The 13,090-nt window shown below is 39.6% G+C and overlaps 2 protein-coding genes across 2 annotated transcripts; both read right to left on the bottom strand.

Annotated features, from left to right (window-relative positions):
- Nucleotides 1-2,731: 2,731 nt before the first annotated feature.
- LOC146647968 (guanine nucleotide-binding protein G(I)/G(S)/G(O) subunit gamma-5-like) lies at nt 2,732-4,816 on the bottom strand. The gene is made up of 3 exons (XM_085389674.1): nt 4,652-4,816; nt 3,354-3,496; nt 2,732-3,009 (listed from the first exon to the last, which is right to left on the bottom strand). Exons 1-2 carry the CDS (start codon nt 4,730-4,732, stop codon nt 3,371-3,373), a joined length of 207 nt encoding a protein of 68 aa, XP_085245800.1. The 5' UTR covers nt 4,733-4,816; the 3' UTR covers nt 2,732-3,009; nt 3,354-3,370.
- Nucleotides 4,817-4,939: 123 nt separating this feature from the next.
- ssx2ipa (synovial sarcoma, X breakpoint 2 interacting protein a) lies at nt 4,940-12,510 on the bottom strand. Its single transcript, XM_085389667.1, has 14 exons — nt 12,272-12,510; nt 11,317-11,449; nt 10,875-11,038; nt 10,502-10,711; nt 9,864-9,974; nt 9,630-9,765; nt 9,472-9,547; nt 9,202-9,382; nt 7,966-8,116; nt 7,694-7,830; nt 7,204-7,377; nt 6,988-7,105; nt 5,609-5,759; nt 4,940-5,450 (listed from the first exon to the last, which is right to left on the bottom strand). Exons 2-14 carry the CDS (start codon nt 11,348-11,350, stop codon nt 5,306-5,308), a joined length of 1,788 nt encoding a protein of 595 aa, XP_085245793.1. The 5' UTR covers nt 11,351-11,449; nt 12,272-12,510; the 3' UTR covers nt 4,940-5,305.
- Nucleotides 12,511-13,090: the final 580 nt, after the last annotated feature.

Here is a 13,090-nt window from a genome sequence, read left to right as displayed (position 1 = left end):
ATCTCGCGAGAGTTCAACCAACTGCTCACCAACAGTCGCGAGCAGATAAGATGCCCAGTTCATCATTTTCCCAGAACATTGTTATACAAAATGCTGTACAGTTTGTACAAAGGCAAGCTGCAAATCAACAGAGCAGACTAAAGAGTGTCCTTCTGTATATAAATATAATAAAAATGTGAATAGAGAATAGAGAACATGTCTCAACTCTGTATATTTTTATATATTTTATTTATTGCTTACTCTATTTAATTTGTAAAATATGTGTGTACACACACACACACACACACACACACACACACACACACACACACACACACAGAAAAATATTTAGTATACACATCCAGGAATGCATATACTATTATATATTGTACATATATTTATTAGTTTCAGATGTAGCCATTCTTGTATTTTGCTTGTTTACATTATTGTATTTTGCACAACTCTGTTGCTTGTGAAGCTCGCACACAAGAATTTCACTCACATGTGCTGTACCAATGTACCTGCACATGTGATGTGACAATAAAAGTGATTTGATTTGATTTGAGAAGGTAATTTCTTTGTATTGCTTTTGTTTGGGGTGGTCCTGGGATAGTAACCAGGTTTTAAATCAAAGATGAGATGCAATTTTATCATCAATAATTGCTGTAATTCAATAATATTAACTTTTAAAATAAAGAGGACTCCTGTTACTAACCCATACAATGGAATTATATAGATATATAGATACACACACACACACACACACACACACACACACACACACACACACACACACACACACACACGCTTTTGCAAACAATGCATCTGGGACTTCAGTTTTTATGGAAGAGGATTAGGGCAACTGGAGAAAAAAAGATTGGGCACGTCTTTTTCCTTTTCTTTTCTGGAATTCTGAGAAAAAAGCCAGAATTTAATCTCAGAATTTGGGAGGGGGAGACATGTCCTTTTTTTCCCCAGTGGCCCTAATCCTCTTCCATAGTTTTTCCACCTACTGTTCACAGAAGAAATGGTCTCAATAGAAGCGCAGCCATCATTGCCACTGTTAGATTTTGTTCCACCATGTTAGTACTATATGGAAACCATCCGATGGGTAACAACTTAATTTTTTATCATGACAGGGATCTGCCAATACAGTCAAAGCATAGTTGGATAGAAAAATACAGTGGGCCACCTTCAGTCGTGGATTGACCTCCCCAGAGCCCAGGTCTCAACAATATTGAATCAGTGTGGGAACAACTTGACAGAACAGAACGCAGCAAACATCCAAACAGCTTTGATTGTCATTCAAGAAGCCAGGAGAACTATTCCTGAAGACTCCTTAAAGAAATTACTGGAAAGCTTGTCTCAGAGTTCAGGTTTTGAAGAGTCATCACACCAAATATTGACTTTCAAACCCTTTAGACGTGGACAAACCGTTTTTGCTTATAGATTATATTTCCACGTATGTTTCAATACTGTTCAGACTGGATTTCCATGTGTGCTTACATACATTTCAATAAAGTGCTGGTCTCCTTTCCCATTTCCAGATCCCAAGATATGGCAGCAGACTTTTTGCAGTATGTCATACCATAAAATTCCTATAATATACATTTCCTGTCAAGTTCTTCCACATCCTGTATCATAAATGTAGTTGACTATATTACTCTAAGTTGACTCAGGTAACTGTGTTATTATTGTGCTTTTAGATATAACTGCTGCCTTTGATACAGTGGATCATAAAATTTCTATTTCTCATTTAGAGCGGTTGGTGGGTGTTAGCGGTACTGCACTGCAGTGGTTCAGATCTTATTTGGCAGAGGAAACTTTCTCTGTGAAACTTGGTGAGTTTGTATCCTCTGTTGCTTCTCTTCAATGTGGAGTCCTACAGGGTTCAGGTTGAGGCCTTATTTTCTCCCTATATCTGCTACCCCTTGGGTCTAATTTCAGAGTCCCTGAACTACTGAGCTACTACAGCCTGCCTGCTCCCTTAGGTCCTCCAATCAGCAGCTCCTTAAGGTGCCGAAACTAGGCGTAAATTTAGAGGTGACCATGCGTTTGCTATAGCGGCTCCAAAGTTGTGGAATGATCTGGCCTTGCAGGTTAAGCAGACCTCTTCTCTTTCTGAGTTTAAAACTCAGAAAACATTTATTTGCTGAAGCCTTTAGCACTTTTTAAAGAAGTTGACTGTTTTTTTTCCCTAATTCTCTATTCATGTTTTCATTTATTTTCTGCTTATGCTATTTGTATATGTACACCACTTTGTGGACCCTGGTTTATTTTAAAGTGCTTTATTTATAAAGGTGGTATGGTACAGTAAGTTGAATACAGGAAACAAATCCTGTCAAATTTAATGCACTATAAACTCTGTGTATGCACATTTAAATATCACAGTTTGGAGTCCCGATCATGACCTGGGACACTGCAAAAAAAGAATAAAATAAAAATAAAAAACAGCATGAAAATATAGAGTTGCTATAAATTTTACACTGTGCCCATTTTAATTTTGGCTCAAGAAACAGATCGAAGTACTTCACCCATCACCAATTTCATGTATAATGCAGCATAATTTGACCCAAACTCTTCCTTTGGTCCATTTAATGATTCATACACAAGCTGTTTCCATAACTGTTGCCTCCAAGGCTACATGAAAGTAATTTCCCTCATATTAGCTGAATTTGACAATAATATGGAACTATATCAATTTGCTGAATTCTGATTTTGTTTTAAACAAGAAAAAGATAATGGCAATAACTTGAGTAGTAAAGAATATTTTATTCATTAAATACAAAAAAGTTGAGAACAGTGATGACTAAAATAGAATAGAAAAGGCACAATAATTGAGTCAAAAATCACACTGTGCCGTGGAAAATAATACCGTCTCCTGTCTTCTACCTTATCTAAAAATAGCCAGTCTTCTTCCTGTTTTAAATCCATCGAGTTCTACTTTTGAGATTTCCCGTGGCAGTATAATGGCTTGGCATAAGGAGCAGTGCTGAGGTCAATTTTTCCCTGTAGCATCAAAATGAAGGCCTACAGAACAAGAGGAAGGGAAAAAAGAAAAGATGATCATTTTAAATGGTTAAACAGCTCAGGATGAGAAGATTTTATTCAGACTATTTTTACTGATTTACAATGCAACAGTATTTGTATAAACTGAAACAAAGTTTCATAGTATTAAAAAAAGCAACTCTTTTAGTATCCACCTGCAGGTCACACAAGCGTTAGATCAATTTATTAGAAAATACTGTCAATGTTACTGTCAAGTCTGAGAGGTTTTTCAATTCAAGAAAGAAATCTGAATACACAGTAAAGACGGCATGTGTAGCGCAGCAACAGAACATGTATGTGCATATTCAAAAGTGTGGCTGGCTTACCAATGGACACAGAGGTTTCACAAGAAGGAGCAGACCTTCTGTGGCCTGAAAGGGTTGGTGCTGGATGACACACCGGTGAGCAAGGGGTCTTGGAGAGCATTCTGTATGCAAAACTGTTGTAGATCTGCAGCTGCCTGAGAAACCTGGTGAAGACAAGAAAAAGTCACTTAGAGCAGGTGCATCCCAATATTTTTGAATGACTGCTCAGTCACCTGTATGATGCTTTTTGTAGCTGGGAAGAATGGAAAATGGACTGGATCTTCTATAGTGCTTTTCTACTCTACCTGAGCAGTAAAAGTGCTTTATATAACATGGCTCATTCAGCCATTATTGGAAGGTTTATCAAACATCGGGGTTAGCATCTTGCCCAAGAATGTTTGCCATACAGACTGGAGGACCTAGGGGCTGAACCACCAATCTTCCGATTGGCAGATGACCTGCTCTACCAGCCACCCCTGAAGATGCAGACCTGAACAGGGCTAATAATACTCCACTGCACAACTGAAGGAAACTGTAGAATGCACTTTTTAAGCCCGACCAATATCAGAGATGAAGCCTTGGTATCCAATTTTGCTTGCGGTACAACTGGAAATGCAAGAATTCTTTTAAAATAGACGCTCTTCATTTACATGGAACTGTAAACAAGGCACATCTTCTCCAACCATGACTGAATCCAGTCTTTTAGGTTGTTTGAATGTCGTTATAGACAGTATTTGGAAAAAACGTTCAGTGTTTGAATTTGCAGAAGTAGCTAATAAAAACGATCATTCTCATTATTCATCAATCATGTGCTTATGTCAAGTTACCTATTCAAATCTTATAACATAATTAGTAACATAAAATGTGAATTCAAAAAGGAATGCCCACTACACTTAGTTTACAAAAATTAAAACAAAATAATACATCCGTCTCATACATGGCGTTTCCCTGGTCTGTAAGTTTAAGAAATTTACCATCTAGTACCTTACTTTGAATAATTATTTTGTCAAGTAAAAACATTAGCTACACTTGGGGGGGGGGGTATTGCGAAGCTAGAGTTTTAACATTTGATCTTAAATCGCTTCGTTAAATTCGTAACCAACTACAGCTATCTTGTCGTCATCTTATGTTGCTCGGGCGTTGTTTTATGATTACAAGCAGCGCGAAACTTCAACACTTCCCCCTCGGTACAAACAACGCCCTGCTTCACAGATGCTTCGGCCAAATTAGCATCACGGTGCTAGCATCCAGCAACAGCTAGCGCTGTTCGCAGATTTTTCCATTAATTGTCAGGGGAAAAAAAAGTCACTTTTACTTACCTTAACTCTGTTTATGCTCGCCTCAAAACGAAGCTGCTGTACCACCTTTTTCATGGTCACCAGGTTGGATGAACCCGACATTTTTATGCCTTTTCTGTGATTGAAATAAAACGCTGGGCGGAGGGAAACACGTCTACGCTGGTTGCTGCTGAGACAAAAGCAAAGATGACGATACCCGGATTCCGGTTGTTCACACTTAATTGCAACTCCCGATTCAATCCACCAGGGGGCGACAAATGAAAGGGAAACTTATTTCATTATATTAAAAAACATCTTTATTGTTATTACTTCTTGAGAGCAGATCTAATCGATCTAATGTTAATGCAATACATACTTCAAGTCATAATTTATACTTATAGATTATGTAAACATAAAAGGTAATTTCAGTACAATCAACAGGTAGAAAAGAATTTCTGGCTACAACACACTCTTATCATTGCTTGGTACCCTTCCTTGAAACAGCTTAAAATCTGAATTGTCAGTAAAGAAATGAGCTATGGCAGACTTAAAGTGCTTTCTTGTGTGATCAAGCTTTGGTGAATTGTCTGTGCACATCCATTGAAAAATGATTGCTCAGAGCTGATGGATTTCAGCCACAGATTGAAACTAAACTTTGTTGCAGAGATAAAAACAAAAAAGGCACTTAAAAGTTCTTTAATTGAGGCTGTTCTCATCTTCACCCATAGAGAAAATACTCAAGTCACTGCATCGACCTCCGTTTTTTGCCTTGACCCGATTATCTCCATCTTCAATGGTGCTACACTCTTGCCAGAGTCCTCGATTTGAATGTCTGGAGGAACTAAAAAGAGAAAAATATATACAATAAGTAAGAGTCTCTTATCCTCACTGATTCATGCATCTGTTGTTAAGACATTCACATTTAATATCGTGCAGAGCATTTCACTGCATGAATGAAATGCAGTCCCTGAAAACAGTTATCTAGTAACTCACTAATACCTGCTTTCTGGTATTAAGCGGAGTGTCCGGTAAAGTTCAGGAGTTGATGGCAGAGCAGCACTTTGTGAAGATCTGGGAGTGGAGAACGTCGTGTAGGTAGATGATTTGGCCAGCTGAGCTTTCACTGAAGACCTGATCTCTGGCTCACTTCCTGCAATACAGACCGTGTTTTAAGGACAACAGTTTTCTGGTAATGCATTAGGTGTTCATATGCAGTATTAGAAAATGATTATTTGTTAGTCTTTCTCTTACACCAAGTTTTTGTAGCTTTCACACTGATGTCCCCAAGCAGATGGTACTGAATAAACAAGACTGACTTGGCGATGTGATATTGTGGAGCTGTGCAATGATTTGGATAGCTCATAAATTGTATTCACAATAGAACATAGGAAACAGATCCAGTGTTTAAACTGAGGGGGGGAAATATTGGTTCATTTTAAATTTGATGGGAGTGACACATTTCATAGCTCAGACAGAGGCCACAACAGATTGGAACAGTAGGTGGTACTAAAGAACAGCAGGAGGAACATTTCGCAAGTAAATCGGTTAGTTAGTAACAGAAATATGATGGAGTGCATTTAAAAAAAAGAAAAGAAAAAGTGCATCTTAGAGAGGCTGAGTTTCTAGAAAGGAAAGATGGAAATGGGTTCACAAAATTCAGAATAGTGTTCCTTAAAATAACATTGCAAAGACCATGAATATGTCATCATCTACAGTAAATGAGATTGAAAGGATTGGAGGAATCTGGGGAAATCTCTGTGTGCTAGGGACAAGGCTGAAAACACTGGATGTCTGATCTTTGGGTTCTCAGGCAGCACTGCATGAAAATCAGATACGATTCTGTCATGGAAGTAACGACACGGGCTCAGGAAAACTTCCAGAAATCTCTCATGGTTTGCTGTGCCTCCCACAAATACAGGTGGAAGCTCCATCATGTAAAGAAGAGACCATATCTGCACACGATCGAGAAATGCTGACATCTTCTACGGATTAAAACGCTTTTAAATGGACTGTGGCAAAGCGGAAAACTGTTCTCTTGTAAGATTTTATGGACGATTGATAGAAAGAAGAGGGGATGCTGCTCAGTGGTAAACTGTTAATGGCATCGAATTTCAAAATGAGTGAATATTTTTCTTACAATTGTCCATTTTAAAACATTTGATGCGTTCTGTGTCGTTGTTTCTACCCTGAATAAAAATCTGGAATTAAAAATAAATAAATAAAATAAATTCTTTGCATTTACACAGCATCCCAACTTTTTCAGAAATGGGGTTGATATTGTGCCCAATTTTAGTAAGTAAAACATTTAACCACTGAGAGGCTATGTCATTCAACCACCCACTCCAGAAAGCACCTTAATTTAAATTGCACCAACTTACTAACTGATAAGGCACTGTGACCATCTGATGAGGAGCATCTCCTTCGGTCTGTAAAGGGAGTCAAATTCAAAAACTGATTCTTGAGCCATGAAGCGCGATCCTCTTCGAAGGCCTTTTTCTGTCGAAATAAAAAAAACGATTCCAAAGAAATAAATGCACCACCATCACAATGTGTGCTCAATTTAACTACGGGACCAAATCAGAAGCCTTCAGTACCTCTCGGCCCAGACGAATAGCAGCCTCGGTGAAGTTCTTTCTCTCCCTCTCGAAGTTTCTCTTTTGTTCTTCAAAGAGCCTCCATTCCTCTTTGAGACGCTCCTTCTCCTCCAGTGTGTAGCAGTCATTAAGGAGAGCGGCAGTCTCATCGTCAAACGACGTGTTGAGTTGTTGCTGCAAAAGCAGGAGTGGTTATTCCTTTGATAGCACATTATTTCTTAATGTTCCTAAATCATTTTTGATACTGACTAACAGGCCAGAAACATCCCATTGACATAATGCTTTCCCTAGCCGCTTACCCTAACCCTTAGCCTAAACCTAACCATAACCCAATTGTAACCTTGACAGTAAAACCATATTTTAAGTGTGAAAAATGCCTCCAACCCTGTGGGGACCTGGATTTTGGTCCCCACCAAGATAGTAAGAACCCGTGCACACACATGTCCCCCCCCTTTGTAAACACACTGACTGCCTCTCATCAGATGCTGACCTGAAGTAGCTGCTGTTGTGCATGAATGAACTCTTTGCACTGCTGGACTTCACACCTCATCCTCTCCATCTCATCCTCGTGGGTTTCCAGAGGTATCATCTCTTTATTTGACTCCAGCTGATTCTGCACTTGAGAGACTTGACAAACAAAAACCAAATGGATAAGCTGATAATTTTGGTTTCTTTCCAGGCATGACACATTCAGCTACATAAGAAAGGTTTTGCAGATGAAAAATGTTTAAAGTTGTGCCATTGTGTCTACGCCGAATCTACCTTGGCTGTCTAATTTCTCCACATGGTTCCTCAGCTTCCTCCACTGCTGACGGATGCTGTTTGTTAGCTGCTCCCTGGCATGTTCACAGGACCGATCCAGAGTGTCTCTGCTGGTGTCTCCCGTTTTCTCCTCCCCATCTGAATCATGATGCTGCAAATCAGCCAAAACAATATAGTGGGCTTAAAAGGAGGAAATCAGGAGATCTGAACTTCAGACATGTCATTTCTAATACTCTGGTAAACATTTATGGACCAGTTTTAGTGCTCTTTGTATTTTGAAAGTATCTCTATGCAAAAAACAAACAAAAGCAACAATTTAATATGGTAACAAGACTAAAGCATTGTACCACTTTCGCTTACAGGTATGATCTATTGGTGTATTGGCTGAGTCCATTTGTCAAGGTTGCGTAAGACAACGTATTGGTCTGCTTTGTTAAATATTCTACTTCAACACCAAGTAACACCACAAGATGGCGTCTCATTCCTTGTTGTTGCCCAGATACTCTCAGGGATTCTCGTCACTACCACATGTGTGTACGTATGTAGGAACATATTTTCTATGGCGATATTGTATCGATACAGTGACACCAAATATCGACATTTTAAATAAATGAAAATGCTATGAATAAGGGGGCTCATCTCAACTTATACGAGGTAACCTTTCTACAAACAGTTGCAGTCTGACTTGATTGACTGAAATCACTCTAGGAGAGACGGCATTTATTTGAAAACCTTCAAATAAATGCCGTCTAATTTCTAAATGCAGACTAACTGCTACCTTGTTTCCATCAATTTGAATGAGGCTTTGTCAGTGAGCACAACTCGAGAGAATTTGACTCAACCAGCTGCCAATGGAAATGTAATAGTTAAATGTGACTTTCTATAGACAGGATTAGAAGTGATATTTTTGACAATCACAGTTAGTTTCTGTCTCATCAGGAACTTATTGCATGTGATTACCAACTTGACCCTATCCGACTGCAGACTGATAGCAACATACAGTATAGCGTTAAAAAAATAAAATAAAAATTCACAATAATATTGTGATAATATCATATTGATTCCCACCTCTAATGATCTAAAGTAATTTACAACAAAGCCCTGAACAGCTTCATGATTCACCATTTCACCATCTGGATGGTTTCCTGTCCATAAGAGAACCATCAATCTTTTCAAACCCATCTACCAGAGGGGGGTGTGTGTGTTTGTGTGTGTGTGTGTGTGTGTCTCAAATACCTGCTCCAGGCTGTCATCAGCAGTGGCTCCTCGGCCAGAAGAACTGCGTGGACTCAGGATATGAATCATCTCCTTCTTCATCTGCTGGAGGACTTTCTTAAGCTCAGCGTTCTCCAGCATCAAAGACTTCTGACTTGCCTCGTAGTCACTGAGCAAAGACTTGTACATCTCACCCTCGTGGCTGCAGAAATCAATGACATATCAGTTTATGCAAATAATACTACACATTTTTCAGTTTACATGGTTAAATGAATTTCACTTTCAAAATACCTGGCTGTCGCTTTTGCAGTCTTCCAGTGACCCCTTTTCCCATCTGACCGTCCCAAGGAATTCAGTACATCGATAGCTATTTGAGGAAAAACAGAAAATCCAACAGAACTGACACAAAATTATGCAAATCATTGTTTGTTTAAGTTAAGCACATTTACCTAGTTTCTTATCCTTTCTGTCAACCAGCAGCTGGCTGAGGCGCTCTCTGAGCTTTGCAGCTTCTCTCTCTTTTCTTTTGGCATCATGACTGTACTGAGAGGCACGGCTAGCAATGATACTTTGGAGCTTCTGGACCTGTCCAGAAATAATTGATTATTTACAAGCTGTCAGGTTTTTGCATCCTGAAATAACTAGTATTAGTAACAAAACCACAGTGTAAGAAGAAGCTTTACCTCATCCTTTTCTGTTTTTAAGCAGCTCTGCAAAGTCTTAATTTTCAGTTGCAGCTGCCTCTCCATTTCATGCAGACCAGATTTCTCCCTTATTGACAGTTCCAACTGATCCTGGAAGGAAACACATGATACATGACGTAACTGTTATGTGCCGTCTGAAGATTTTCTATAAATCAAATTAAATAATCGAATAAACTAAAAAAAAAATACACTACAAATAAATAATAATCAAATGAAATTCTATGTGAATCAAATGACCTTTATTTTTTCTAGCAGCATGTTTAGAAAAAAACAAAACAAAACAAACAAAAAAAACAAAACAGAGGGACTATGCATCACAACCAGATACCATCAAAGTGACAGAAAGCACGTCAAGACCTCCCAGCACACAGCTGTAAAAGGTCAGTCTTTGCTTGACTGACAATGTTCAGTGGGGATATTCACAGTGTTTACACACTACCGTGTTTTCATATCTCTAAGAGGTGAAAAATGTGACACTGCATTACTCCACCTTTACTCCAAGACATCTGTACGCAGATTATAGCCCGAAGAAATAAAATGTTGGCTCCACAGAGAAACGAAAGAGACACTTTCTCTCTTGGAAGTACATTAAAAGAAAGATCAGCGGTTATACATGCCTTGAGTCTGGTATTGCTCGTCTGCATAAGCTCCATGGTGCTGGATTTCTTTAGCTGCTCTTTCTCAAGCCCTTCTACAGTGCTCATAGTTCGCCTGTGAATCTGTAGCAGCTCATACATGGCATTCAGAGCCAGTACTGCATTCAGGCCAGTCCCCTCTGGTGAGGTGGCCTCAATATACGTAGAGGAGAGGCCCAGTGAGGCGAGCTCCTGTGGGGGGATGGAAATTAAAAGTATGTCCTTGTCTAGGGGTTATCTTTTTGGAGACAATAAAACGTTTGCATATAAACCAAACACTTCAAGTAGTAATAATAACAATCAATAATAACAATCATAATAATAATAATAATAATAAACCTAGGGCCTTCCATACCTGATTGATGTATGAAATGCACTGAAGAATGTTATCCTCTGTGCAAAAGGCACTTATTACACTGTAGAAGCTTTTTGCCAAGGGAAACGAGTACGATGACACAAAGTTGTTCTGTCTCGAGGGTGACATCGTAACATGTGATATGCTGGATATCTCATAGTTTTCTGTAAACACAGAACAAAGAAAGGGAAAAATATTGAAACTGTGGAAACATTACATCTACTGCTCTCTTCCTCTAAAGAGAGGCTTGAATTAGGTTGCAGATGAGAAATGAGAACAAAAATGTGGGTCACCTCTAAAGAGCCCCCCTCCAAAAAAAAAAAAAAAAAAAGCTAATGGGACTTGCTATTCTTGAAGTGCTCTATCAAATGCATCGTTTTAGCACACACACACACACACACACACACACACACACACACACACACACACACACAAAAGTTACCCATTGATGCCTCAGTTGTCCACCACTCTCCCATATCACCAACACATCAGGACACGAGGTCATAAGTTGTCACCAGGGAGATGGATTAAGCAGCCGGGGGTTGTGGATCAGAGGACAGCACTGGAACAGAGCGCTGCAACAGAGCATCAAGTCATGAGACAGACCAGCAACAGATAATCTGAGCCGAAGCTTCATCCTCACAGGATTAACTGTCAGATGTGTGCCGGTTTGGAGGGGGATTCGAATGGGTTTTAGGAGGGTGCTCCTATTGGTTACTGGCATCCAAACTGCTGGGCTGTAAGATGATCTGAGCCTCAAACCAAAGGATTACAGAGATAAAAATAAGAGAATCCATTACAGAGAGTAAATCTGGCAGACTCATTTGTTCTACGCGTTTGTTTTTTAACTTTAATCACTGACATGCTCGGTGAAACAGGCTGAACCACACACTAAACTAAAGGGGCCACTCCCACAGCCTTAATGCCGTGACTTGCATTCAGGTACAGTTTCATTGTGTTGATGAATAAAAAGAAAAAACGGTGCACTGAAAAGCTGGGGCGTGTAAAAACGGTTGGACGCAACCACCAATCATGGGAAATGCCTGCTGCCTCACAAGCCAACTCTTCCCAGTTTATCTAATGAAGCAGAGAGCTTACACAGCTTTTATCTAGAAATACATACACTGAGGAGGCGATAAAGTCAGACGTGCTACGACGTGACGCACTCAATGCTTAACGTCAGGAGCTGCTTAAACGTACGTAGTCCAGCAAACATGCTTGCTTACTTTGCTGTGTCGTTTGCTAGACCTCTACATGGCTATAGAGAAATACCTTAGAAGCTTAACGCTGCTAAGCATAAATAACGTTCACACATGCCGTGTCTCCCCCGTGATGTTAGTTAGCCAACAGGATAATTAATAGCCATGCTAACATGACAACACTACAAAGATACTCACTCAAGGGCGTGAAACGGGTCAACTAAATCCAACAGTTTAGCTCCGTGCTGCTGCTGGCACGGTTAATACACTCCTTCCCTGAAAACACCTCCAACTCCAGTGTAGACTCCAGTCAACATCCTGTCAACAGCGGCAATAAGTATCAAAACTCCCGACACAGCCCAGAAAATACCTCCACAGGTTAATGGGCAGACTCTGGCTGCTGCGGCGTTTGTATTTTTTTTTTTTTGAAGTCTATTCCTCCGCTGTCGTCCAATCAAACTGCATTGTTATTGGTGGCACCGTTGTTAGGCAACCAGTATGAGGGCCGTGCATTGGGTGTACATTATGCAAATGAGAAATGCCGTCAGGTGCCACAGTCAGGTGTCATAAATGTCACTGCAGCGCCCCCTGTGGCTGCAGGAAGTATTACTACACATAAAGCCTGTTTTGACGGCTGCCAAATTAATTGTCATTACACATAGACTCATTGTGCTTGAAATAGAAGATAATGCCTCAAGACAATGAAAACAAGACAGTAGAACCTTACAAAAAAGTAAAATGCGAGTGATAGAGGTAATTCACTTCAGGTCAGGACTCTAACTGTTGCATTCTGGGCGAGCTGAAACTGTACAACTGATAAATTGGATAATCCTGCAAATAGTGTGTTTCACTAGTCTAAACTTCTTGATTTGACTATAAGGACCAATTTCCCTGAGCCAGTTTGAGAATTTTCTAACTTTTGATATGTGACAGAAAGCACTTCTGATAACCTTATTAATATGATTATCAAAACTAAGATCATTGTCCAAAATAATGCAAGGATTCCCAACTTACTCG

Source organism: Rhamphochromis longiceps, linkage group LG18, assembly GCF_057381845.1.
Source record: "Rhamphochromis longiceps isolate RC_006_pf linkage group LG18, R_longiceps_female_GT1.1, whole genome shotgun sequence".
NCBI lineage: Eukaryota > Metazoa > Chordata > Actinopteri > Cichliformes > Cichlidae > Rhamphochromis > Rhamphochromis longiceps.
Note: the sequence above shows the minus strand (reverse complement) of the source record. Positions and strands in the feature narration are given on the sequence as shown.